Below are 27,127 nucleotides of genomic sequence, written 5' to 3' on the forward strand. Positions count from 1 at the left end.
AAGGCGGGGCCTGACTCAGCTGGTGGGAGGCACCGACCCGAGGAGCCCGGCCTCCTAATCCAGCGACTTCCCAGTGTTGCAGCGGAGGAGGTTCCTGTGTCAGATAGACGGCGCATCCATCAGTCCCCCCCCTTGGTCACTTCACGTAAAGTCGAGAACTGCGTTTAAGTTCTTTCCCCTTTTCCTGAGCGGTGCTGACAGTTTGGTAGTGTCTCCCGCAATCAGTAAAGGATGACTGCCTGCCTGCCTGCCTTCGGGAGAGAAGAGCGGGACGCCAGTCGTTCATGGTTTGGTGAAAGACCAAGACAAGCGACAGCCAGTTTGGTCAGTAAGCGACAAAAGCCCACGCCGCGAGAATTTGACCTGCGGGGGTCGTAGACAGCAGGCAGTACGCGCACACACTTATTAAGCTGCAGCCCTCCATGCTGAACATCCTCGTGGCCAAAGCAACAGCGCCCCACCCGTTCCTACCGTTTGGCTACAGACCCTCAGCGGGACTGGGCCAGCAGTGCTCAGAGCTGGCAAGGAGTTGCTGAAAAGGAAAAATGGGCACAACAGTTGACGTTCTGGACATCCCGGTTACCAAAGGTTCCGCAAAGATGAGAGCACTGTGTATGGTGGGGCAGATAAGGAGGAGCATGTGCTCCTGTCTGGATCTTGGTTACTTCCACAAGGCTTGGTGGTTCTTGCAGAAACTTATTTTAAACTGGCAGTCAACCCCCAGAAGGTCTCGATCTTAATGACCCTCTAGGTACCTTCATCTGAGCCAGGTGGGTCTCTGTGACCTTTTTCCTAATTGTGACTGCTGCCTACAGCCATGACATCAGGGTGTCACTTACTGAAATTAGCCATTCTAGGTGCTATTGCAGACAGTGCCCAATTTCAGCCTCCTAGGCGCCGTTCATAAAGCTGGCTTCCTCAAAAAGCTCTTGCCCTGTCAAGGTGAAGGTAACCAAAGGCAATGGCTAAAGTAGCCATCTAGCTCTTCTTGGATCTTGTAAGCCCACAGGTCTTAGCTCAGGGCAGGCAGTGGCAGCTATGGATCCAGCCAGAAAGAACTGGTGACCTTTCCTGATGAGTACCAGACCAAAGTGCTGGCAATGAGCCAAGAGGAAGAAAAGGGTGGGGATGGAGTGATTTAGAGGCCAGCGATCCCACCCTGGGCCTTGGCAAACTTTCAGTGTGTTGAAGGGCACTAAACTCTTCTGGTCTAGGACAGGGATTCTCCAAGGCACTTCCCCTTCAACCAGGTAAGCAGTGATTTGTGCTTGGAATTACTAAAGATCCCAGAAGGGCATAAATTTGTGAAGGGTTTTTGTTCCCAGCAGTGTTTCTCATCAGGTGCCTTTACCTAGAGCCCAGTCCTGCACAACCTTGGGATCAGACTGGCAGCCCACTGGGCTGACCCTAATTCCCAGGGAACCTCTGCCCTAAGACTAGGTCCTCGGATGGGCCCAGATGAGTCTAATATTTAAGACCAATCATCCTTAAGTTTCTCTATCCACCTCTTGCCTGACAGTGAGGGTCATTCTTCCCTCCTCCATTGGGCACCCTGGCTAGTATATGTCCTGCTTAGGAATCTAGAGCCACAGCTCAGGAAAGGACTGAGCTGACTTTCTCCATGTGATTTTTATACAATCACATGTATATGGAATTAGTAGCCCTCTTGGTGCATCTGGGCCCTCAACATAGAGAAGATAAGAGAGCAGGTTAACCAATTTTAATGGAACCAAAAGATTATACAATGAAATTTTATATACATTCACAAAAAAAAAAACATCGTGCAACTTTTTTTGGAATTGTAGAAAGTGAGCAGTGGAGAGCACATCCTTGTGGAGATTATTCTTGGGGTTGGAACCAGAGATTAGTATTTTGGTCTTTTCACTTCAACCCTGCAATAGAAAGAGAAATGAGCATAAGATCAATACACTAAGCAGTTCTCACCAGTCTCACAGAGGAAGAATGCTGCTGCTCACCCATCGGCTTCCATCTTCTTCCTCTTCTCAATGATCTGCAAAAAGAAGTTATAGTTGATGGTTATGCTGCCAGTCTAAGCTCACCTGAGACCCAAGGCTGACCTCTCTCCTACTTCCATGGCTCTCTGACCCACTGCCTGTTCCTGAATCTGTGGGCCAGTATCTCCTCCCAGCTGAAGCTCTCCCACCCAGAACCAGTCCCACTTACCGCACTAATCTTTTTCCATTGGCGATCAAGCTCTGCTTTGTCATTGGTTTCCTTAAAGCGCCTGGTTTTACGCCCTTCAGACATCTTGATGCCATACTGAAATGCAGCCCTGAGGGAAAAAAAGGGCAGTTGAGGGAAGAAGGCATCCGAGGTTGAATAGCAGTAGCTAGGTGTTCCCAGGAGACCCGGTGAGCAGAGAACCGATTTCAGAATGTTTCAGCCAGACTACACCCTCTAATCTGCTGTGGGCTAGTCCACCCCCACCACCATCCCTCTCCTCACTCTTAGCTGTATTTAGTACCAAGACTCACTTGGGCAAAGCCTCCTTGTTGTTCATATACTCGCTGTATTCCTCCTGGGTATCAAAGTCCCAGCGGCCTAAAGGGCCTTTCTTGTTACCCTGTTGCAGGACAGAATGGGGGGCAGGAAAGGAAAAGATGTCAGTGGAAATGAGATTTTAGCCCTTGATTAAAGCCAGGCTCTCCCATAATCCCAGGTTTTATCATTCATAAATCCTACCCTAATAAACAATAATAAATGTTAACTGTGTACTTACTATGTGCCAGGCATCATTCTGAACACTAAACATGTATCTTACTTAATTCTCTCAAAAACTCTATTAAGAGAGAACTATAGTTCTCTCCATTTTTCTAATGAGGAAACTGAGGAAAAAGCAGTAAAATAAGTTGGCTTGGTCACAAAACCAATACCTGGCAGAGCCAGGGTTAAGCAAGGCTCCAAGATAGAATTAAACCATGCTATTAAGCACTGAAGTACAGAGAAAACAAGGAAAAGTATATGACACTTCTTCACCCTTAATGGTGTTAGTGTTTGTTGGTGTTTTTGTTCGTTTGTTTTTGTTTTAAGGCTTAGAGGAAAATGTCAATCCTGGCTAGAATAAAACTCAGTTTGTTTGTTTGTTTTCCAGTTATTTTCTAAAAACTGAAATTCCTTCTTCCCTTTCTACATGTGCACTAAAGGCCTGCTTACTCCCTAGGATGGAAATCAAAGCCTGGCACTTTACAGAAAATAAAAAGTAATATATTTATGGCCCTATCTCATTTTTTGACTTTGTACAGATGCTTTAAAACAGTCAAGCTGCCCAGGACCCCAGAATGCTGCTGTTCCTATTGCTGCAGCTGAAGGAAGATGAGGCCCAGGAAATGAAACAGATCATTTGGGAGGAGGGAAGGGGATATGCGCTAAAGAGTAACTGTCCCCACCCATCCTTCCAGCTCCACACCTGGTCCATTTTGCTATAATCCACCTCCTCGTCACTGTCCACAGCCATGTCATCCATCCTAAAGAGAAGCAACAGTTAAAGAGATGGTGCAGACCCAGACTCCTATGGTTCATGCAGAAACCTACCACTAAGAGGCTATATGCCTAGGAACAACCACCCCTCCTAGGCCTCCCACTCAGAGCCTAACAATACTTTACCCAGTAAGAAGTACCCCTGGGTCCCAACAAATCAAATTTACACCTCACTCCCCCCCTCCCACCTTGTTCTGCAATCATCTCAGCCTCCTTCTTTGTAACAGAGTCTCACGTACGTGGCTGGGTAGCATTCAGCATAGCTATTGGACATGCCAAAGAAATCTCCCAGCTGCTTCTTGTCTTCTGGCTTCTTCAGCATATGTTATGTTAAAGAAAATAATTCTCCCAATAGCAGAAAAACTTCAAGCAGGAAGGGCCAAGGGCTAGAAGCCCCAACATGAAAATTCTAAGGAGAGGGCTGTGAACATGAATGAGTCCTCTGAGAAAGGGGAAAGTCATGACTTCATCCTTGTCAAAATTCAGCACAAAAGGGAAAGAGCAAGATGGGGGCGGGGAGGTTGTGGGGAAGCAGGGAGGCAGGTGGAGTTGGAATGAACACGCTGAAATAAAGGATATGATTCAGTGCCTTCCCAGCCAGCAGATCCAGCAAACTTTTCATTGATCGACTTGATCAGCTCCTTGGCGGATCCGGGTCCTGGGCGAAAGAGAACTCTGTTCAGACTTTGAAATAAGGAGCTTACAACCTCTTCCCCACAACACACTTCCCACCTGTGCCTTTCATAACAACATTTTTTAAGCAACAGAACCCTTTAGCTAACAAAGTTTTAATCAAATTCCAATTCAAAATGAGCTACTCTGCTTGAGATGCACTAGTGTGCCCAGAATACTGTCCACTCAACCTGCCCCATGTCTTCAGAACCCCACAGCTGGGAGAATTATATCAAACAGAGCAAATATGCCCTGCCCTTGCCCAGGAAGACAGACAGAACTCCTGACTCATCTTCTGTCTATTCCATAAAGCAAGACACGGATCTTCCGAGAACCCAGAACTAGGAAGTCCCCCAGTCCCCGCCTTGGCAACTCTGAGTTCTGGGTCAGACTCTCAGCCCAGAGGAAAGCAGCACTGCCAGAGCCAATGCAAGATGCCATGGCTAAAACTCACCTTTGTCAACATCCATGGGCTGGAAAGAAAACAGAAACTGAAGTGAGTGTCACCAGGAGGGATGCCCACTCATCTCTCCCTCAAGTTTGAATCAATTCCCTACCCTACCCCCTGCCCCCATTTCCAGGATGGTTCCTACCCTGGATTAACTGACCCAGTTGCTGCTGTGAAACCGTGAGCCACCTACATAACAGAGGGGTTCTGTACCTGGTTGGGCAGCCACAGAGATGGGCAGCTCCGCCACCTAGTGCCCGGGACTACATCTCACCTCATCGTCCACTTTTGGCTTCTCAAAGTAGCTGTGCCTCTTCTTCTCTTCTTCTCTCTCTCGGTCCCGCTCCCGCTCTCGATCGCGTTCTCGCTCTCTGTCACGGTCTCTGTCTCTCTCCCGATCACGCTCCCGTTCCCGGTATCTCTCCCGCTCCTTGTCTCGAGGTGTCTTGGTTGTGGAGGGCACATAATCCCCAATGTCTTCAAATATACTAGGAAAACAGAGATCCCCAGCTGACAAGGTCACACAAACTTCCATTTCCCCTGGCCATTTCTCCAGATTCTCACACCAAGGCCTCCCCCAAATGCCAAAGACAGGAAACCCAGAGGCCCTTCCTCCCTCAGATCAGGGGTCAAGGGCTACGATACATACTTCATGTCAGCCTCAGGGGGTTTCTTCTCTTCCATTTTCCCTGTAACATAAAGAGAGGAGTGAGGAAGACACTCCTGAGTTATTTCCCACTCAGCCTCACCATGCTTTTCAGTTCTCAATGCCCTTTTAAACAACTTCTGTTTAAAAGATGGGACAACAAAAGCTACCCCATACTCCCCCTCCTCAAGCCTCAAAACTGACCACTGCTTCCTGGGTGGGTCAAGCAGACAGAACCTGGATGTAACCATCCCTTGCTAATGCTCCACTGCTCCCATTTTTCTCTGGTCCCCAGGAGCCTCCCAGTGTTCTGGAAGCTCCAGGAGACCTTGGTTCCATCTCAGATGCCCCTCCAGGGGTAAGGTTTCTCTCCCTAACTCTCCAGATTACCTTTATCTTTCTTTTTGAGCTTCTTGTTGCGGGTACCCTGCCTCAGGTAGGAAAGGATCTGGGTGAGCTTGCTGATGACAATGTCATTTGTGGTCAGTGTGGTCTGGGCCTGAAAACCCCCAAGGAGCAAGAATGTTATCCCACTGAACAGGACTCTCTTCATTTACTCATTCATTTACTTAACAAATTAACAAATTAAAGGATAAGTGAGAATTAAGTAGGTGAAGACAGGGAAAGGAGATGTTGTAAAAGGATATTCCAGACAGATGAAACAGCATACAACGGCCTGGGTCATAAGTAAATCTAGTACATTCAAGAAAGCCAGGATGACTGGAGAATAAACTGGGAAGCATGGTAGAAAGAGGCTGGAGAGGCCAGGAGTTACAGAGCCTCACAAGCCATGATACAGACTTTGGCCTTGGGATTCCCTGGTGGCGCAGTGGTTAATAATCTGCCTGCACGGGTTTGAGCCCTGGTCAGGGAAGATCCCACATGCCAGGGAGCAACAAAGCCCGTGCACCGCAACTACTGAGCTTGCGCTCTGGAGCCCGCAAGCCACAACTACTGAAGCCCGCGCGCCTACAGCCCGTGCTCCCCAACAATAGAAGCCACTGCAACGCGAAGCCCGGGCACCACAATGAAGAGGGGCCCCCGCTCACCGCAACTAGAGAAAGCCTGCACACAGCAACAAAGACCCAATGCAGCCAAATATAAATTAATTAATTAAAAAAAAAAAAGATTTTGGTCTTTATCCTAACACTAAAAAACCATCAAGGGGCTTCCCTGGCAGTCCAGTGGTTAAGAATCCACCTTCCAATGCAGGGAACACGGGTTCTATCCCTGGTTGGAGAAGTAAGATCCCACATGCTATGGAAAAACTAAGCCCCTGCGCCACAACTACTGAGCACGTGAACCACAACTATAGAGCCCGTGTACTGCAACAAAGATCCTGCAAAACTAAGACCCGATGCAGCCAAAAATAAAATAAATAAATAAATATTTTTTAAAAATAAAGAAACCATCAAATCTTCTAAACCGGGGGCAGGGCACATATGGGAAATCTCTGTACCTTCCTCTCAATTTTGCTGTGAACTTTTTTTAAAAATTAATTAATTAATTAATTAATTTCTGGCTACACTGGGTCTTTGTTGCTGTGCGCGGGCTTTCTCTAGTTGCAGCGAGCGGGGGCTACTCTTCATTGCGGTGCGCGGGCTTCTCATTGCAGTGGCTTCTCTTATTGCGGAGCATGGGCTCTAGGCACGCAGGCTTCAGTAGTTGTGGCTCGTGGGGTCGAGAGTGCAGGCTCAGTAGTTGTGGCACACGGGCTTAGCTGCTCCGCGGTATGTGGGATCTTCCTGGACCAGGGCTCGAACCCGTGTCCCCTGCATTGGCAGGCAGATTCTTAACCACTGCACCACCAGGGAAGCTCTGCTGTGAACTTTAAACTGCTCTAAAAAATTATCTTAAAAAAAAAAAAATGACAGTAGTGAAGGCAGAAAAAAAAAAACCTTCTAAACCATGATGAGAAAAAGTCATGCTGTTAAATGATCACTCTGGCCATGTGTAAAAATGATAATGGAAAAGGGGACGGAAAGATGTGGGGAGTGGTAACGGCTAAAGAGTACAGGGTTTCTTTTTGGAATGATGAAAATGTTTTAAAATTGATTCTGATGCCGGTTGTACAATTCTATGAAAATACTAAAAGCCACTGAATTGTACACTTTAAAGGGGTGAACTGTTTGGTATGTGACTTACATCTCAACAATACTAAAAATAAATAGAATATTGGAAGGGAACCACAGTGGAAGTGGGGAAACCAACTAGGAGCCCCTTTTAATAGTTCCAACAAGAGATGATGACTTTTTTTTTTGGCCATGCTGCACAGGATGTGGGATCTTATTTCCCCAACCAGGAATCGAACCCATGCTCCCTGCATTGGAAGTACAGAGTCTTAACCACTGGATCACTAGGGAAGTCCCAAGAGATGATGGCTTAGACTGGAATGTTATTGTGTTGTTGGTGGAGATAGAAAAAAGTGAATGGATTCAACTGAGATTTAGGAGGTTAAAAGGTGGGCAGGACTTGGTTAAATGTGGTAGATGAGGCTCAGGGCAGAAGTGAAGCTGATTCCCAGGTTTGAGGCTCACATAGCAGGCTCTCGGGACTTGGGTCACTCACCTCCATGGTGGGGCAATCAGCTTTGCTGCGGATGAGAGTAGTGGGGATGTCAGTGTCAGCATACTCATCATCCAGGTCTACCACATAGGCCATGCGGCCTGGAAGAAACAGCTCATTCCGCTCATATGCTTTGCTCTTGAAGAGCATGCGGTAAACATTTCGGCCTACAAAAAAGAGAAAGAGCAGCAAGTAGCCAGTGAGAAACTTCTACAATAACAGCTACTGTTTACTAAGTGGTTACTGTGTGCCAGCCACCATGCCAAGTGTTATGCTTGCTTTGCTTCATTCAGTCTTCACAACAGCCCTGTGAGGTGGTCATTATTATCTCCTTTTAGCTGATAAGAATACTAAGGCTGAGAAGTAAGGGTTTTACTACCACTTAAGTCATATGACTATTGCAAGTCCTATAGCTACTAAGCGACAGAACAAAGAATGGGACCCCGGCCATTTAACTCCAAAGCCTGAGCTCTTATCCACTCTTCCTACATTGCCTTCTCAAGGGCACTATGTGCCTAGCATTGTATTAGGCCCTGTGAGGAAGAAGGATGAAGTTTAAGGTAATACTGATGAAGATGGGAAAAAATAGCTCTACTATATGCTCAGTGTGATAGGCATGTTGCCATGTATTATTTCTCTTCGTCCCAGTAATCCCATGAGGTGAACGTTAACCCCATTTTTGCAAGTGGACAAACAGAAACTGAGAAGTTAAGTTGGTTGCACCCAAAATCACATGCTTAGTGTGATTTCATTACAGGATTCAAATGCAGGTTTCTGAATTCTGAGTTTTTAATCATCAACCATGCTACCTCCCATATGGATAAGCCCAAATCTGAAAGAGCTTCCAACCTAACTGAGGGGACATTAGTAATATATATGAAATAACTAAGTCTACATCTGAGTTCTATTAGAGTATTTTGTGCGAAGTAGCTGGTTTGGGGACAAAAAAGAGATAAAAGTAGATTGAGGGAAAGGGGAAGCATATTCCATCCAGAGCACTAAATTCCTTACAATTCCCCTGGAATGCAGAGCCACTAGTGTAGAAATTCTGTACTCACCCAAACGTGTTTTAAATTCTATTTTATTTTCAGGATCCTCATCTTTCCTGAAAAGACAAAAAGAACATTTTTGCTAAATGTGTTCCTACTTTTGGCCCCTCCTTTCTAAACTCTCAAGCTCTCCCTGATGTTTATTTACTTGGTTTCCTTCTGGGGCTTTTCCATCAGTTCTTCCTCCTCTTTCTCTTTGCTGGCAATTTCAGCTCGTACCTAACAGGAAAGCAAGTAAGGTTTAGACATTTATTCACTTTACATATCCTTACTGAACACCATTATACCACACTGTGCCAGGAACTAAGAACTCAATACTGAACAAAACAATATAGTCCTTGCCTAATGGAGCTTATAAAAAGAGAGACAGACAAATTAAACGATTAAACAACAAAGTGTGAAAACTGCTGTAAGTAAAACAGAAGAGCTATGCAAGGGTGCAGGTAGTGGGAGGTGAGGAGTGGGGAGACTTAACAATACACAGGTGATCAGGGAAGGTTTGTTTACCCAAGAAGATAAAACTGAGGCTGAGACTTGAAGGATGAATAGCAATTAGTCCTACAGAGGGGACACCGTTAGTTCTTCTACATGGTCTGAACTAACAGCAGTCTCCCTCCTCACCCCAAAAGGTGAGCATTCAGCATGCTAGTATTACTCTCCATCTACCAACAAAGCTCACCTTCTGAAGCAGAGCAAAATCCAAGCCTTTCACCAAATGGGTGTGTTCCATGTCACCACCCAAAAATTTGGACTCCTGGATCAACTGTCTTCTCTTCTCTGCAGCTGATTTGTCCCTGTAGAATGAAAGAGGCCACATAAGAACCATCCTTTGTGGGTGGCAGGTGCCTCTTGAAATGGCTTGGCATGGGGAAATGGCTTTCCAGAGCAAGGAAAATGTGAGGAAGAATTCATACTGCCATTGTATGACTTTGCAATGCTGAGGGAACCATGCCCTGGCCCACTCGGTACTCACGCCTCAGCAGTGGGGCCCACAGCCCTGTAGTTAGCTGTGGTGCTGATCAGCTCAGTTTCCTCATAATCTTTGTTCACTCCATCCCGCCGTTCCTTGGCACGGTCCCGGTACTTCTCTGCTAGTTCTCTTTCTCTCTCAATTTCTTGTTGGCGAAGTTTGGCATAATAACTGTGACCAGGGAAAGGCAAATGTGTAAGGCTCAGCAGAACTGTTCCTGCCTGTTTCCCTATACCTTCACCCAACTCTCTATGCTGAAAGCTCATATATATCCTCATAGAACTGCTGGCCACCTCTTGATATTCCTCAAAAGCAGAACTACAGCATCTCCCAGCTCACAGATACACTGTTCTAATGCCACCATAGTATACTCCATCTGTCACTTCAGAATCCTTTGATGTCACCTAACTCTACATCACCGAGTCTCTACAAGTATGAGACTTTACCATACGGCAACCAGGAAGTCTGAGTTTTTATCACGTTCCAAATATCACCTGAAATTTATCATTCCTTGCCAGTCCTCCTCAAGAAAAGAGAAAAAAGCAAAGTACCAGGTCTAGGAAGCTTAGTATCATATAAATAATAGCAATGACAATGATAACTGACGGCAGCCAAAATTAACTGGGTGGTTACTATATGCCAGGCACTGGTACTAAGTGTTTACATGGACTATCACAGTTGATCCTCGTGACAACCTGATAACAGTTATTATCACTATCTTGATTCCACCCATGAAAATACTGAGGATTAGAGAGGTTAAACAAAATGCCCATGGCATCCAGCTAGAAACTGGTAAAGATGAGATTAAAACACAAGCTGACTCCAAAGCCCTAAACAGCCATTCTAAATATCATTCCTCTCCACTATGAAAGCAGAGACTCTCAAGACAAGAAAGGAAAACCTCAGTCTCTTGCCTCATAACTAGCCCCTACTCCTTTTCCCCGAACAGTATCCATCATAAAACCCAACACTCTTCCATCCTTCCTTTACCTTTTCTTTTTTCTCCTTCGTGCAGCTGGATCTTCATCCTCATTGTACTCCCTTGGCATCCTAGAAAAGAAAGAAATTCACTGATTGCGAAATATTGCCACAGCCCCAGAAACCCCAAGAAGTGGCTTTGAGGACTGAAGAAAGGCTTAGAATACTGACCACAGCAATAGCTGAACAGTTTCAATCAGGCAGAGATCCATGTCAATATTTGTAGGTGAGTGGTTCTCAAGCTTTAGAAAGCATCACAACCACCTGAAGGACTATTAAAATTATATATTCCCAAATATCTGCCCTAGAATTTGAGTCCGTGGGGCTAGAATGGACCCAGAAATCTACTTATTTAAGCACCAGCAGCAACTCTAGTACAAATGGTCCATGGAACATACTCTGAGAAAAAATGAGATCCCCATGGGACTTCCCTGGTAGGCCAGTGGCTAAGACTCCATGCTCCCAATGCAGGGGGCCCAGGTTCAATCCCTGGTCAAGGAACTAGATCCCACATGCCGCAACTAAGAGTTCACACGCCACAACTAAAAATTCTGCATGCAGCAACTAAAAGATCCCGTGTGCCACAACTAAGACTCGGCACAGCCAAATAAATAAGTAAATATTTTTTAAAAAATGAGATCCATACAGCATCCCAGTCTTTCCTGGAGCTTCAATCTCAAAAGGCAGGGAATCAGAACCATGGACCTCAAAAGAGAACTAGCTTTCCAGTTCCTAAGATAACTAGCTTTCCATAGGAAGGAGATGGGAAACAGATTGGATCACCCCAGAACTTACTCATGGTGACGTGACTTAGAGGGTGGTGCAGAAGCAGGTGCAGCCCTTGGGGTCATGAGAAGTTTCCTGAAGTCTTCATTGGTGAGTTTTGATCTAGAGGGCGAAAATTTTAAAAATTAGTACCCAATAAGAATTGGAAAAGGAATATGTAAAAAATATGGTTCACTTTACTAGAAATCAGAGAAAAACAAATTAAAACAAAGAACATGCCACTTTTAATGCATCAGACTGTTAACGATTAAAAAGTTTGATAAATTGGACTTCTCTGGTGGCACAGTGGTTAAGAATCCACCTGCCAAAAAAAAAAGGTTTTCCCTGGTGGCGCAGTGGTTGAGAGTCCGCCTGCCAATGCAGGGGACACGGGTTCGTGCCCCGGTCCGGGAAGATCCCACATGCCACGGAGCAACTAAGCCTGTGTGCCACAACTACTGAGCCTATGCTCTACAGCCCGCGAGCCACAACTACTGAAGCCCGCGTACCTAGAGCCCGTCCTCCGCAACAAGAGAAGCCACCGCAATGAGAATCCTGCACACTGCAACAAAGAGTAGCCACTGCTCGCGGCTACTAAAAAAAAAAGTTTTATAAATCAAGAATGAGTGAGAGGATGGGACTTCCCTGGTGGCACAGTGCTTAAGAATCCGCCTGCCAACGCAGGGGACACTGGTTCGAGCCCTGGTCCGGGAAGATCCCACGTGCCACTGAGCAACTAAGGCCGTGCGCCACAACTACTGAGCCTGCGCTCTAGAGCCTGCAAGCCACAACTACTGACCCCGCGTGCCTAGAGCCCGTGCTCCGCAACAAGAGAAGCCACCACAATGAGAAGCCCGCGCACTGCAACGAAGAGGAGCCCCCGCTTGCTGCAACTAGAGAAAGCCCTTGGGCAGCAACAAAGACCCAATGCAGCCAAAAATAAATAAATTACTAAAAAAAAACCCAACACAGGTGGCAAAGTTGATATATAGACAATATATCACCGATTAATTTTAATATTTTAATCCACAAAGCAATGATGTATTTTACTCAGATATGTATGTGGGTACACAATGTACACAAATGCATTTAAAAAGAGTAAGACAAAAAGATAAGTGTAAAAAAGGTAATGGTGGTTACCTCTAAGAAAGGGGATGGAATTGGGGATGTTATCAAAGACAACATTACCCTTATTCTGATGTTTTAATTTCCTACAAAAATTAATTCCTATATAACGTGTAATTAAACATCGATTTTAAAAACCAGCACTCTCCCTGCCATAATTTCCCCTCTAATACTCTTAAGCAGTTGGCCTGATCCAGTTAAAAGTTCACAAAGATAAAGAGCAAGCGGTATGATTTTTTGGTCATCCTTGCTGACAAGACATTCAGAATTCTTTCACCACCACCACCACCACTTTACTCATTACCCAGCTCATTCCCATGGTTCTACATCAAAACACTCACTGGTGGAAGGAGTGAGGATCATCCACATCATGGCCATCTGGGGCCAAAGGGTTGGAGAACGGCTCGCCTAAGAAAAGGAATTGATGTTAATTTAATCAATCTCTTTAGAGTCAGGTCTTGTGCAAAGGTTGGGGATCTACAGACGTCTTTTCCTGTAGTTGAGTTGCTCACAATCTAGTGAGGAAGAAAGGCAAGAACATCGACACTGACAATACAGGGTAACAAGTGCTGAAGTAGGAAAATTCAAGGAGCTATGGGAGCTCAGAGGAGGGGGCCCCTAAACCAGCGCTGGAGGATCAGCAAAAACTTCTTGAAGAGGACACCTAAGATACTACACGAAAGATAAATTTACGGAACCAAAAATTAAGTGACGGGGTCTGGGGGTGGTTCACAGATAAATCTCATCTGTCGTGGGCTGGGGCAAGGACAAGATTGAGGGACAGTCTGGAGCTGCCCGGCCTCGCTCGGGGCCCAACTGCTTCGCCAGGCTACAAGCGCCACATCCCGGGCCGCCTCCACCCTCGCGCACACAGCCGGCTTAAATTCTGAGGCCAAAATAACGCGCCAAGTGTCCCGAGTCCCGCGGGGAAGAAAGGGCAGATGACCCGAGCCTTACTATCTCGCTCCGGCATTTCGTCCGCGGTATTTCAACCCAGCAACGACCGAGGACCCTACAACAACACGGCAACGACAGGCGACTGCCCACAATGCACCTCAAGAGTCCACCCACAGTGCCTTTCGTGCCCCAGCTTTTCCATCGCAACAGAGGGCGGAGAAATCCGAGTAAGAGTTGACCTACAATGCTTTTATGGCATTGGCTAAACTTGGCCCCGCCCCTTACGCCAGCCAACCTATCCCGGGGCTGGAGCGTCCGCGGCTGGTCTGATAGGATCACTTGGCCGGAAGGTCTAGGGCGGATGATTTGGTATTAGCCGAGATGGCGGCTGCTGCAGCGAGTAGGGGGATCCGTGCCAAATCGGGCCTCCGTGAGATTCGTATCCACTTATGCCAGCGCTCGCCCGGAAGCCTGGGAGTCAGGTGAGGCGCGGCCCGGTGAGGCGGCGGGCTTCGGGACGCCGGGGTCACGACCTCGACCTCCCGGGTGTTTGAGGAGGCCCGCGCCCACACCGCACGCACGGTGCTCTTTTCGGCCTTGCAGGGACTTCATCGAGAAACGCTATGTGGAGCTGAAGAAGGCGAACCCCGACCTGCCCATCCTAATCCGCGAGTGCTCCGATGTGCAGCCCAAGCTTTGGGCCCGCTACGGTGAGCAGAGGACGCCGGGGACCTGAGACCCCGGTGGAGGAACAAGGGTTCGAGAAAAGAAAGGGCCGCCCAAGGTCACACAGAAACCTGTTCAGGAACTGAATTCGGACTTGCTGTTGACCTCGTTGCAGATAAGGAAATATACATTCGCAGGGTTACAGGATGCTTTGTGTCCCAATAACATCTATGTGGAGGCGGGCCCCGTCCTGCATAGGGATCAGGAGCTGTCGTCTTTGTAATTCAGAACAGGCTTCAGATAGGGGAGAAGGGATGCTGGTCCAGTCCATCAGTGTAGGTCCTTCCAAATTGTGTGGTCAGTGCCGGTCCAGACAGAGTGTGAGAATCTCAATAGTAAAAATCTAAAATGACTGTGTCGAGCACTTACTGCTAGGCCCTGTGCTGAGTGCTTTCCTGCCTAAATCTCATTTAACCTTAATTAATATGAGGGGTGGATTCTTTGGTTATTCAGCTAGTATGTATAACAGGGTTGAGCTTCTACCTCTGTTCCCCCTTCCTAGACTGCACTTCTGCCAGACTTCCATGGCTGGCTCTTTGTTATAATTCAGATTCCTCAAAAAGGCATTCCCTGGCCAATTATGTAACATTGCCCCTTTACCCTATACAATTTTACCACATACTTTTTAATATATTACCTATGTGTCATTTTACCACAATTTGAAAATTACTGTCATGTTGTCTGACACATAGGGACACACAATAAGTATTTATACTTACTGAATAATAGTATTTTTAATCACGGCTTTTAACTAAACCTCACCCTAGCAATGTCTGGAGGACGGCAGGGAGTCACACCCAAGGCAGATCCATTATAACAGTGGACAACTGCAGTATGCCATGCACTAAACATTGTTTGGAGGAGGAACAAAGGTTTTCCTCCCAAAAGCCAGTAGACTAGAGAAGGAGGTGGACACAAATAATTTTAGTTTAGATGAACAATGGGAGCCACTGAATGGGTACCATTAAAAGGCAGGCTCATGTAATACACTGCTCACAATGGTTAATAATAAATGCCTACCATGCCCCTTAAAACGTTCCTGAAACACTTTCCTTCCCATTATGACCGCCCAGAATCAGCCGAAATTCTACTACCCTTCCTATCCTACCAAGACTGTAAGTTGAAGACAGAGACCTTTTATTATACTTTGGTAGCCCGTACAGTGCAGAGCGGATACTTAATCACCTCCCTCTCTCTTCAGCATTTGGCCAAGAGAAGAATGTCTCTTTGAACAACTTCAGTGCTGATCAGGTAACCAGAGCCCTGGAGAATGTGCTACGTGGCAAAGCCTGAAGCCTCCACTGAGGATTAAGAGCAAGAGCCCCAGAGCCTGAGCTCTGCTGGACTGAGTACAATGTGGAGAAATGTGTTCTGTTCTTTATAAAGCTTGTGCTGAAAATGCTGTCTCAGGATGTTCTGTTTCTCATTCCACCGACTACCCCTTATTGTGCAATCAAATGAGGCAAAGCAGCTGAATATAAAAATAAAACTTATTTTATTCCATCCCATGAAAAGCCACCAGCTGCTGAAGAAAAAAAAAAAGAAAGAACAAGAAAAAAGGAGATTCTATGGACCCAGCTTAAGTAGGCCACCTGGGTTCCCTCTGGTCCTCCCGCCTGGACATTGCTGGGTAAAACAGGAGGAGCTGGGATCCAGAGATCTTGACTTAGGCTTAGGTGTGGGAGCAGAGGGCATGATGTCATTATGGTTCTAAACCTCCCAAAGGGGCTCTGTGGGCCAGGAAGCTGGGGAGTGGGGGAGATGGGGAGTGGAGTACATGACTTTGAGAAGTCAAGTCACCCATGAAGAGCTGTCTGCTGGAGAGCATGCACACGATCCTGGAGCTGTGCTACCTCCTCATGCCTTTGTAGGGCCTGCAGCCCTGACTGCTGCAAGAAGGCCTGGGCAGCCTGAGAGCAGGGAAGAAAAGGATTCAACACTGGGTCCCTCAGTGCTAACACGCAATTACCACAGCCTTATGGGTTAGCCCACCTCTTCTTGGAAGAATGCATTCCCAACAAGAGTATGGAAGTTCGGACCTGGAGCCCACATAGGCTAGCCAGGCCCAGAGCAATGACTAAAGTTACTGGAAGGAAAGGGGCCATGTTGAGACCAGAGGCTTCAGAACAGAAGGATTGGGGACTAAGGCCAGAAACCCACCCCTGGCTGATAGAGGAACAGCAGTTGCAGCAGCTCCAAACTCTGGCCTACTACTTCAGTGTCAGAGAAGGCCAACGTGTCCAGCAAGGAGGAGAGCAGGGGCCCTGGCCATAGACGCTGACAGTAAGCAGGACCTTTCTCTGCAACGTTGCACAGAACCGTGAGCACCTGCAGACAGATATATGTACACAGTCCCCACAAACGATGAAAACCAAAGATTTTAACGATAGCTTCTGTGGAATGCTGACCACATGCCCAGGCACTGTGCCAAGCAGTTTTATATGCATATTCTGTAATCCCCTCAGCCACCCTCAGGTAGGATTACTATTCCCAATTATAAATGAGGAAACTGAAGCCTAAGGTGGTTAGTTGATTTGCCCAAGGTTAGTTACTAGTAAATTACAGTTCAGGGACTCACACCTAGACTGTCTGGTCTATGACTGATGGTCTGGCCCTGAAGCCATCCATACCACACCACCTGCCAGCTCTCAGCTAAGGGTACTTCTGAGGGCTCAGGGCTGCTCCCACCGTTTACACTTTGGTCACCAGACCTTGGACTCAAGTGACCCCAATACCTACCAACACGCTCACCACATTAGATACAGACAACAGGTGCAAGAGGGGCTCAATCAGATCCAGGGAGAGCAAGGAGGTGCAGAAACTGGGACTGTTTGCTGGAAGGGAAAATGTCAGGGTGAAGTTCCTCCAACTGGGGCATGAAACCAACCCACTCCCAATCCTACCCTTGTCAGCCCAGGCCATGAGGAATTATTCCCAGTATCTAAAGGCCCAGGCCTAGGCAGATTATGGTGCTTACCAGTGAGGTTGTTAAGGAGCCAGAGGCCCTCAGGAAGCAGGCTGGGCTGTTTCTGGAGGAGGAACTGCAGGAGGATAAATAAGGCTGCCACAACACGCTCATCTCGGAGCTGCAGTTGCCCTCCCACAGCCTCTGCTGCTGCCTCTGTTAGCAAGTTGCTTAGACACCGAAGCACAGGGCATGCCAGCTGCAAAGACGAGTTAGGGTTCAGGTTTAAGGAGGAAGGGGCAATCTGCACACTGGAGCAGGAGCTGAGTAAAAAGAAAGGTCACCCAGAGGTTGACCTGTCCTCTTCACCTACCAGCTCCAGTCCTGCATCCTCAGTTCTCTGGACAGCCCCAGCCAAGTCCAACAGCAGCAGCCCCAGGGTGGACAGAGCACCCTGGGTGATGAGCAGGGCATTGTTGACCTGGCTGGGCAATAGGAAGCAAGTAGTCACTACTCAGTCAATCCTACCTTTAAGGTGGCAAATGGCCTAGGTCTGTGGGTTTCCTGAGCTCCAAGAAGAGAGGACCATAAAACAAGGAAAACTCACCACAACAATTCCAGAAACCAAAGTTCAAAAACCTGAGTGTCATGGAAGGAAGCCCCAGGGGAGGTTTGTGGCACTTCCCCAATTCGCCTATTACCTGCAGATGATGTAGTGAAGGCACCAGGCAAACTCCACAGCTACTCCGAGGTTCAGCTTTGGGCCAGGTTGCAACAGTTGCAGCATATGTTGTGGGAGAGTGGAGCCCAGGACAGAGCTGTCAGTAGAAGCAGAGCTGTGAGTAGGAACCACAGAAGGCAAGATGCCAGTCACTCTTCCCAAACCCTGAGAGCAGGTGGGAAAGCATCCAAACCCAAAGCTCTTCCCAGTCAGGCACATGGGGTTGAAATGTGCAACAGCTTTGGAAACAAGATTCGATCAGGCATCAGGGGCTACACTACCAAGTAGGTCACACCTGCCTACACATCTGGAGACTCAATTTTACTTACGGGATGATCTTCTCTGGAGCTTCCTTAGCCTGCAGAAGCTGGGACAAGGCATATCCAAGAGCTTCCAGCACAGTCAGATGGGGAGACTAGAAGCAGACAGAGTAGGGATCTGACTCTGGAACCTAGGCCATAAGATTTCCTGAGACTTTCAACCCCTTAGCACAGGGCAGAGGCTGGAGCTGCCTACCCAAAGCAGGTGGGGCATGTGGAGAGACATGAGGGGAGGGGTGCCCAGAGAGGAAGCAAGGAGGTGGATACTTACCTGGATGCAGGCAGCCAAGGCCGGAACAATGCCCTGTGGCAGGAGCTGCCTTCTCACAGCCTCACTCTCCACAATCAGGTTACCCAGTGTATACAGACAGAGCTCCTGAGAGCAGGACAACAAAAGCACTGGGCTTGGCCTGTCTCAGGCCAGGGTGGGGTAGGGGTGGGAGTGGGGAAGCTGGAGCATACCTGTCCTTGAGGATCGGGGCACAGGGGAATGGGAGATGATGGGTGTGTGTATGGCTGGGGGCATCAGGAGAAACAGGTTTTCCTCTTTTGCCTACCTGCCAGCTCAAACTGGACCCAAAAGCACAATTTTTAAATCCAAACCAAGAACAAGGTAGGAAGGGGCAGGGCTTACTATAAAGTCTGAGCTGTGACCGGAGAGGTAGGTGAGAAGGTAGGAAGTGGCTGGCAGGCAGGCCTCAACTACTGCAGACTGCTCAGAGTGAGAGAGCTCATGAAGGCACCGAGCCGCCTCAAGCTGCAGCAGGGCCTGGTTGCTGGTCAGGAGCCCGACTAGGGTCCGAATGCTGCCCTCCAGCCTACATGAGTGAGCACCAGAGCCCTGCTCAGCCAGTGGCCCATCCCCCCCACACTCCTGTCCACCCCTCAGAGACCCAGCCACACACTCACACCACCCGCACTGACCTGATGAAGGTCTGTTGCGTCTCAGGGCGCTGCAAGCCTCGCCGAAGGCTGACCAGAGCCCCCTCTCTCTCCTTTTCCTCTGTCCCCCGCTGGGCTAACTGCAGGAACTGCTGGATCTGGAGCCCAGGGCAGGGAGAAGAGAGATGGCAACATATAGTTGCCAGAAAGCAAGGCATGAGTTCTGCTCTGCCCACTTCAGCTGTGAGCCCTTCAATATGGCACTATTCCTAGAACTCATCATTCACAGTAATATGGCCAATAAGTGTCAACCTTGCAGTAGAGTGGACAGAAGAGGGAATCAGAACTGGGTTTAATACAAGCCCTGCCACTTACGCTACAGGGGACTAAACCCCAGTTTCTCACCTGAGAAAAGAGCATAACATCTACTCTGCCTTTTTACTGTGTTATTTCAAGGATAACATTTAAACCTCTCAGCCTGACACAACCTATCCCTCTAGCGACTCTCCCCATGCAACCGACACTGCAACAACACTGCGCATCACATGACGTGTTTTTTAATGCTTCCAAGCTTTCGCATAATCTATTCTTTCTGCCTGGAATACCCTCCCCAGGTCCTCCACTTCCTTTAGATTTCTGCTCTCACTGCCTCTGGGAAGTTAGCTCTTTCTGGCTCCCTTTGGAAGACTCAGGGGTTTCTATTGTGCCTCATGTTTCCTTCATGACAGGTAGGAGCACATCTGTTTCCTTCAATGGGTTGTGAACACGTCAAAGAAAGGGACTCTCTCTTCATCTTTCTGTACCTCAGTACCCAGCATAGGTGCCTTGGTATAAAGTAAGCACACAATGAATAAATGGTATAACCTAGGTGTAAGTACTTTGTAAACTATATATGTAAACATAATATAAACAGGGGATACCCAATGCTTGCTGAATGAATAAATGAGCTGAAAGAAATTCTTTCGTTCACTTATTCCATAAATACTGAGCATCTACTATATGCCAGATACTGTATAGGCATCTGAGTTTTCAATGATGACAAATAAGATAAGGTCCAGTTTCCTTTTAGTCTAGTTGGAGAAACGGTAACAAGCAAACAATTAGTATGATTAATACTCTGCAGACCCACTTTAGATGCAGCAAATGCAAAGGCCTTGAGACAGGAAAGAGCCTGGTATATTGTTCCAAGAACTGAAAAGAGGACAATTTGTCTGAAATGAGTGAACTGATAAGGTTGGAAGTAGCAGAGGTTAGACCATGCTGGACTGTGTAGATCACAGGAAGGATTTTGGTCTCTGTGTTTTTAAAAGACGCATCTGACTGATGTATAGAGAATTAACTTGAGGAGGCAAAATTTCTGCAGATGACCTGTTAGGAGGCTGCTGTTAAGTATTCAGAGAAGAGGGTGGTGGCGATCGTGATGGCAACGCCATTTAAAAGACTCCACAGCTCTTTAGGAGGTTAAAAAAAAAGTGGGGGGTGGAGCTAGGACTTGATGATGTATTGATGTGGGGATGAAGGATAGAGTTGTCGAGGATGATTCCCTGGTTTCCGGCTTGGCCCACTAGACGGAAGGAGGTATTGAAGGGACCAAGTTCAGGTTTGGGGGCGGACCTCGAGTACAAGAGAAGGTATTTGCCGCTACCTGGTGTGGATCTCACCAAGCACCCTGCCCCCTCACCTCGGCTTCCCCGAAGATCATGGCCACACATCCCTCCTCGGCTTCCTCCAAGGCTTCGTCTCTCAGCAGCCTCTTGCTGACCAGCTGCTGCTCTCTCCGTGCCTTCCGCAGTGCTGGGAGCAAAGGAGCCGCTTGATCATGGGAGGGGCACCCAGGACCCAGAACCCATCTCCAACCCTGGAAGCCTCCTCACCCCTACTCCGACCGCCATACCCTCATCCTCCCGTGTTCCCTCGCCCGCCCGCACCTGCCTCCCGCTCCCGCCGGCGGCACCGTAGCTCCTCCACCCCGCAGCATAACGGCTTAAGGCGGCCCCGCTGTCGGCTCCACATGCTGGAACTGGAGTAAACCTGCACCAGAGAGAACGCAACAGAGCCCAGGAGTCTAGAAGATGGTACGGACTGCGCAGCCGCAGCGTAGAGCGGAAGGGGAGGCCCAGTGGGCGGGGCATGACGTGAAGTGAAGGAGGGGCGGGACGGGGCGGGGCGGAGCGAAGGTTTAGAGGAGGAGTGGGATCTCTAGACGAACGAATTCCAGATAGCTGCCCCTTCCCTTGGCCTCCGGCTTCTCGGCTTCCGATCTAGTAAAGGAAGTAACCCAACCTCGACCCGGACAGCCCCAGGCCCCTAGCGTCACCTTCCACTCAGCAGACACAACCTACCCACCCCTAACAGATTCTAAACGAACATTCAAAACTACCCCGAGTTCTAGGAGGATGTCGAACGCCATTTCACTAATAACACGGCTCTCAGTGATGAAAGCTGGCTAACCCCTGGAAGTGCATTAACTTATTGAATGTTCGCCATGACAATTATCCTCATTTATCAGGTGAGAGAAAGGAAACAAATTCAATTATGTGTCACTGTTCTGGGTAAAAGTGAACCGCAAGGGCGTCCGTGGTGGCGCAGTGGTTAAGAATTTGGCTGCCAATGCAGGGGACACGGGTTCGAGCACTGGGCCAGGAAGATCCCACATGCCAGGGAGCAACAAAGCCCGTGCGCCACAACTACTGAGCCTGCGCTCTTGAGGCAGAGAGGCACAACTACTGAGCCCACGTGCCACAGCTGCTGAAGCCTGCGCACCTAGAGCTCGTACTCCGCAACAAGAGAAGCCACTGCAATCAGAAGCCCGCGCACCGCAACAAAGAGTAGCCCCTGCTCGCTGCAACTAGAAAAAGCCCGTGCACAGCAACGAAGACCCAACGCAGCCAAAAATAAATAAATTTATTAAATAAATAAAAATTTAAAAAATACTTTAAAAAAGTGAATGGCATTATTTTCAGGATAAAGTAGTTCTTTCATCAAATTTTGAGCGCCACTAATCTAGTAGGTATTGGGGAAACTGGTGAATTAAAAACTGTGCTCCCGGGGCTTCCCTGGTGGCTCAGTGATTGAGAGTCCGCCTGCCGATGCAGGGAACACGGGTTCGTGCCCCGGTCCAGGAAGATCCCACCTGCCGCGCAGCGGCTGGGCCCGTGAGCCATGGCCGCTGGGCCTGCGCGTCCGGAGCCTGTGCTCCACAACGGGAGAGGCCACAACAGTGAGAGGCCCGCGAACCGCAAAAAAAACCCCACAAAACCAACAACAACTGTGCTCCAGGGAATTCCCTGGCGTCTAGTGCTTAGGACTCGGTACTTTCACTGCCATGGCTCCAGGTTCAATACGTGGTCGGAGAACTAGATCCCGCAAGCCAAACAAACAAAAACTGTGTTCCATACCCTCAAAATCTGAATTGTGGCCAACTAAGCCCTACATGGTCTAATCCCTGTATACCTCTCCAGCCTTACCTTACTCATCCCTCCTAGGATCTTTGTTCCCTAAATAAGCCCTGCACTTTTTCTCTTCTGGGCTTTTGCACAGGCTGTTCCACTGCCTAGAGCCCTGTCTCTGCCACCCCACCCTCACTACAACCAGCACTCTTCCCTTAATTAACACTGTCCTCGAGATCTCCAGTGTCCCCTACTCAGAACTACTGGACCACTGCCCCCGTTATGAGAACATATAGCACCGTACGCTTCTCCTTCATAACTCTTTTCACAGCTGACATTAAGTTACAGTGTAAGTGTTTAACGTTGTCTCCTCCCAAACCGCCTTCACAGCTCCAAGAGAGTAGAGTCCTGGTAGCACTTAAGGACTTTTATTGAGGGAATTCCCTGGTGGTCCAGGGGTTAGGACTCCACGCTTTTAGTGCCAAGGGCCTGCGTTCAATCCCTCGTGGGGGAATAAAGATCCTTCAAGCTGTGAGGCCAGGAAAAAAAAAAAAAGTTAAAAAGAATTCTCACTGAGGCCTCTAATCTTTAGAAAGCTACTACTTAGGGCTTCCCTGGTGGCGCAGTGATTGACAGTCCGCCTGCTAATGCAGGGGACATGGGTTCGTGCCCCAGTCCGGGAAGATCCCACATGCCGCGGAGCAGCTGGGCCCGTGACCATGGCCGCTGAGCCTGCTCTTCCGGAGCCTGTGCTCCGCAACGGGAGAGGCCACAACAGTGAGAGGCCCGCGTACCGCAAAAAAAAAAAAAAAAAAAAAAAGAAAGCTACTACTTAGACAAATGTGCAAGTAAGAACAAATCCAGGAATGGGAACTGTTCTTCAAACCCATTTCCTTCCCTTTAATTTAATTCCACCTCTTGGAGTCAATTGATGAAGTCTTTGATTTCTTCCACAAAACTTCTAGTTAAATATCTGCAGACCATCATCCTGTTCTCCATATCTTCTCTTCAGGTCCAGCATCCATCCAGCCTCTGGACAGCCACTTATTGAGCACCATTTATTCATTTAACTTTATTATTATTATTTTTTTATTTTGGCCGTGCAGCTTGAGGAATCTTAGTTCCCCCACCAGGGATCGAACCCGTGCCCCTTGCAGTGGAAGTGCAGAGCCCTAACCACTGGACCACCAAGGAATTCCCTGAGCACCATTTATTAATGCACCATGCTCTGGCTGGGGATAGGATCTGGGTCTTGTCCCCTTCCTCATGGGGCATGCTGGCTTCTAACACCTACATCTTTCTCCTGGTTGGGAAGATAAGGCAAGTTCCCAGGAAAAATCTGTGCTCTGCCCAGTGTCTGCTCAAATAGTTACAGCTGCCCAAGCTGTTTTTTATTTGGGGTTTTTGTTTGTTTGTTTGTTTTTGTTTTTTGCACTTATCTGCCTGGCGATTCTGTTAATCCTGTAAGAAACAGCCCCATGTTCTCTCTACTACAAAGCTAGCTGTTCCTTTCTCTAGAGCTCCCCCAAGTCCTTGTCTCCTCTGTAAGAGTCCTCTTTCACTATGGACTGTAGTTCTGCATCTGCATTTGCCTCCCGCACCTACTAGAGTACTTGAGGAACCATGTGATGGTCACATCAGCATCCCAGGGCTTGGCATTTAGCACTGGCACTTGGTTTAGACAAACGATAGATATTTTTTGAATCAAGATGTTAGTTGGGGACCTTTGCAGAAACATTATTGCCCCTCTTAGCTTGGACCCCTCATGCAGAGTGTCTCCCCTAAGGTGATGGAATTTTTTAACCATTTTTAAAAAATTGAAGTATAGTTAACTTACAATGTTGTGTAATATATATATTGGGTTGGCCAAAAGGTTCGTTCGTTTTTTTCCGTAAGATGACTCTAGTAGCACTTAGTTGTCTTTAACTTCATTCAAAATGATTTTGTTAGATTGTATGTGACAGCTGTCATATCAGCATGCATTTTAAAAAAGAGTTATCGAAATTGGTGAATTTTTGTGTAGCCATTTTAATATTGAAGATGGAAGGAAAAAAGCAACATTTTTGGCATATTATGCTTTATTATTTTAGGAAAGGTAAAAACGCAACCGAAACGCAAAACAAGATTTGAGCAGTGTATGGAGAAGGTGCTGTGACTGATCGAACACGTCAAAAGTGGTGTGCGAAGTTTCATGCTGGAGATTTCTCACTGGACAATGCTCCACAGTCGGGTAAACCAGTTGAAGTTGATAGCGATCAAATCGAGACATTAATTAAAAACAATCAACTTTATACCACGCGGGAGATAGCCGACATACTCAAAATACCCAACTCAAGTGTTGAAAATCATTTGCACCAGCTTGGTTACGTTAATCACTTTGATGTTTGGGTTCCACATAAGTTAAGCGGAGGGAAAAGAAACTTCTTGACCACATTTCCGCATGCAATTCTCTACTTAAACGTAATGAAAACGTTCCGTTTTTAAAACAAATTGTGATGGGCGATGAAAAGTGGATACTGTTAGGTGAGCCGACATGGGTTGTGAAAGAATTCACAGAAATATTAACAACGGAAGAAAAGAAAGTTTTTATTCCTCCACTTTCCAAGGGAGGAAAGGGGCCAGACACATAGGGTGGCATTGGCCCCAAAGGGTGGGGTTTGAATCTTTTATTAGGCTTCAAAGGGCAAGGTGCAGCAAAAGGAGGTGGGTTCATGTATATTCTGGTCCACAGCAGTACCGGGGCTGGCTGTGTGTCTATAGGATGTGGTTTTTCAGAGAATAGACTTGCAGTCTTCAGTAATTTTCCAGGTCTCGGGTGTCTGAAAGAGACTTAATAGGTGCCCTTGACAGGTATTACTCCATTTTGAATCATGTTAGGTGGGTTTACAGATACTGTACAATAACGTGGAATGGAAGAGATCGTGGGTCAAGCGAAATGAACACCACCAACCACACCAAAGGACAGTCTTCATCCAAAGAAGGTGATGTTGTGTATATGGTGGGATTGGAAGGGAGTCCTCTATTATGAGCTCCTTCCGGGAAACCAAACGATTAATTCCAACAAGTACTGCTCCCAATTAGACCAACTGAAAGCAGCACTCGACAAAAAGCATCCGGAACTAGTCAACAGAAAACGCATAATCTTCCATGAGGATAACGCAAGACCGCATATTTCTTTGATGACCAGACAAAAACTGTTACAGTTTGGCTGGGAAGTTCTGATTCATCCTCCATATTCACCACACATTCACCTTCGGATTTCCATTTATTTCGGTCTTTACAAAATTCTCTCAATGGAAAAAATTTCAGTTCCCTGGAGGAATGTAAAAGGCACCTGGAACAGTTCTTTGCTCAAAAGATAAAAAGTTTTGGGAAGACAGAATTATGAAGTTGCCTTAAAAACGGCAGAAGGTAATGGAACAAAAGGGTGAATATGTTGTTCAATAAAGTTCTTGGTGAAAATGAAAAAATGTGTCTTTTATTTTTACTTAAAAACCGAAGGCACTTTTTGGCCAACCTGGTAGATATATATATTCTTTTTCAGATTCTTTTCCATTATAGGTTATTATAAGATACTGAATATAGTTCGTGTGCTATACAGTAGGTTCTTGTTGTTAGGGTGATGGAATTTCCTGAGGAGCCAGGCTTCAGTGGCCTGAGTCTTCTGAATGCAGAGACTCTGATGAAGAAAATAACAATGAAGGGCTATTGTTACAACCTTAGCCGTAGAGCTGGGATTCCAAGCCTTTTTGTCTGACTGCAGAGTCAGTGTATTTCACACTGAACTATACTCGTATCTTGGTCCTCAGGGATGTCCCAGTGACATGGTCTGGCCTTTAGGCATGGCTTAGGGTATTAGAACATGCCCAACAGGACACACAGGGAGCAGTGTGGTCCAATGGGGCTTCCTTGTTTGGATTGTGGACAGATGTAGCTACTTCTGGAAAAAGGGAAGTGAGAATTCAAATGTTTTTCATGTAGCTCTTTGCCCAGAAATCCAGAAGTTCAGACTTGTGAGGGCTGTTTTTTTTTTTTGTGAGGGCTGTTTTAAAAGCATAGCCCTTCTAAAATTGAGGGCAGTCATCAATTAGATCCCTTGAACTGTAACTTGCTTAATAAATAATATCGTGTAACCTGCCTTCACCTATCAAGCTTGCCTTAATTGTTCCTGCAAATTACATACCCTCATGTAGCTTACACAATATGTCACAAGACTCCTTTAACTGCCCCTCTGTGGATAACACCTCTGACATATGGGTTGCTATAGTAACGGTTCCTTAAGTTGATTTTCAGGAACTTAGAGTCAGCTCTTGCCAGGTTGTGTTCCAGCTGATTAAGACTGCTTGGAACCACTGACCCTCCAACTGGGCCTGTGCGAGTGTTGGATGGATGGCCTTTTGACATCAGAAGGCCAAAACTTCACCCTCAGATCATGCTAATGCCACCACTTTCTGAACATGCATCCCATGAAGAAGGATGTAACTCAGATACACCTGAGCAGAATACTGATTACCTCACCTTTTTCCTGTCCCCAATCACCTTCCCCTGTACCTCCAACCACCCTATACCCT

General features: G+C 47.3%; 3 protein-coding genes across 6 annotated transcripts; 1 reads left to right on the top strand and 2 right to left on the bottom strand.

Annotated features, from left to right (window-relative positions):
- Positions 1 to 1,705: 1,705 nt before the first annotated feature.
- Positions 1,706 to 13,792, bottom strand: IK (IK cytokine). Its single transcript, XM_082835343.1, has 20 exons — positions 13,674 to 13,792; positions 13,058 to 13,124; positions 11,622 to 11,714; positions 10,839 to 10,898; positions 9,852 to 10,019; positions 9,558 to 9,672; positions 9,027 to 9,097; positions 8,888 to 8,934; positions 7,833 to 7,996; positions 5,655 to 5,763; positions 5,268 to 5,307; positions 4,893 to 5,106; positions 4,625 to 4,643; positions 4,078 to 4,156; positions 3,738 to 3,818; positions 3,428 to 3,485; positions 2,496 to 2,584; positions 2,185 to 2,293; positions 1,977 to 2,011; positions 1,706 to 1,892 (listed from the first exon to the last, which is right to left on the bottom strand). The coding sequence occupies exons 1-20, from the start codon at positions 13,687 to 13,689 to the stop codon at positions 1,865 to 1,867; spliced, it is 1,662 nt and encodes a 553-aa protein (XP_082691469.1). The 5' UTR covers positions 13,690 to 13,792; the 3' UTR covers positions 1,706 to 1,864.
- Positions 13,793 to 13,964: 172 nt separating this feature from the next.
- On the top strand, positions 13,965 to 15,741 carry NDUFA2 (NADH:ubiquinone oxidoreductase subunit A2). The gene is made up of 3 exons (XM_082835404.1): positions 13,965 to 14,095; positions 14,217 to 14,323; positions 15,541 to 15,741. Exons 1-3 carry the CDS (start codon positions 13,995 to 13,997, stop codon positions 15,630 to 15,632), a joined length of 300 nt encoding a protein of 99 aa, XP_082691530.1. The 5' UTR covers positions 13,965 to 13,994; the 3' UTR covers positions 15,633 to 15,741.
- A 76-nt stretch (positions 15,742 to 15,817) lies between these two features.
- Positions 15,818 to 21,230, bottom strand: TMCO6 (transmembrane and coiled-coil domains 6). 4 transcript variants are annotated; one of them, XM_082835591.1, is made up of 12 exons: positions 21,096 to 21,230; positions 20,849 to 20,961; positions 19,210 to 19,325; positions 18,920 to 19,103; positions 18,557 to 18,661; positions 18,295 to 18,380; positions 17,946 to 18,062; positions 17,618 to 17,729; positions 17,317 to 17,380; positions 17,079 to 17,173; positions 16,500 to 16,667; positions 15,818 to 16,249 (listed from the first exon to the last, which is right to left on the bottom strand). In XM_082835591.1, exons 1-12 carry the CDS (start codon positions 21,178 to 21,180, stop codon positions 16,136 to 16,138), a joined length of 1,359 nt encoding a protein of 452 aa, XP_082691717.1. In that variant the 5' UTR covers positions 21,181 to 21,230; the 3' UTR covers positions 15,818 to 16,135. The 4 variants fall into 4 exon arrangements, 3 of the variants coding, with proteins under 3 accessions (XP_082691717.1, XP_082691716.1, XP_082691718.1); XM_082835590.1 differs by having other exon boundaries at positions 17,317 to 17,503; XR_014326079.1 differs by having other exon boundaries at positions 16,139 to 16,249; positions 16,500 to 16,639; positions 17,317 to 17,503.
- Between the last annotated feature and the right edge of the window lie 5,897 nt (positions 21,231 to 27,127).

This window comes from Leucopleurus acutus, assembly GCF_964270905.1.
Source record: "Leucopleurus acutus genome assembly, chromosome: 3".
NCBI classification, from domain to species: Eukaryota; Metazoa; Chordata; class Mammalia; order Artiodactyla; family Delphinidae; genus Leucopleurus; species Leucopleurus acutus.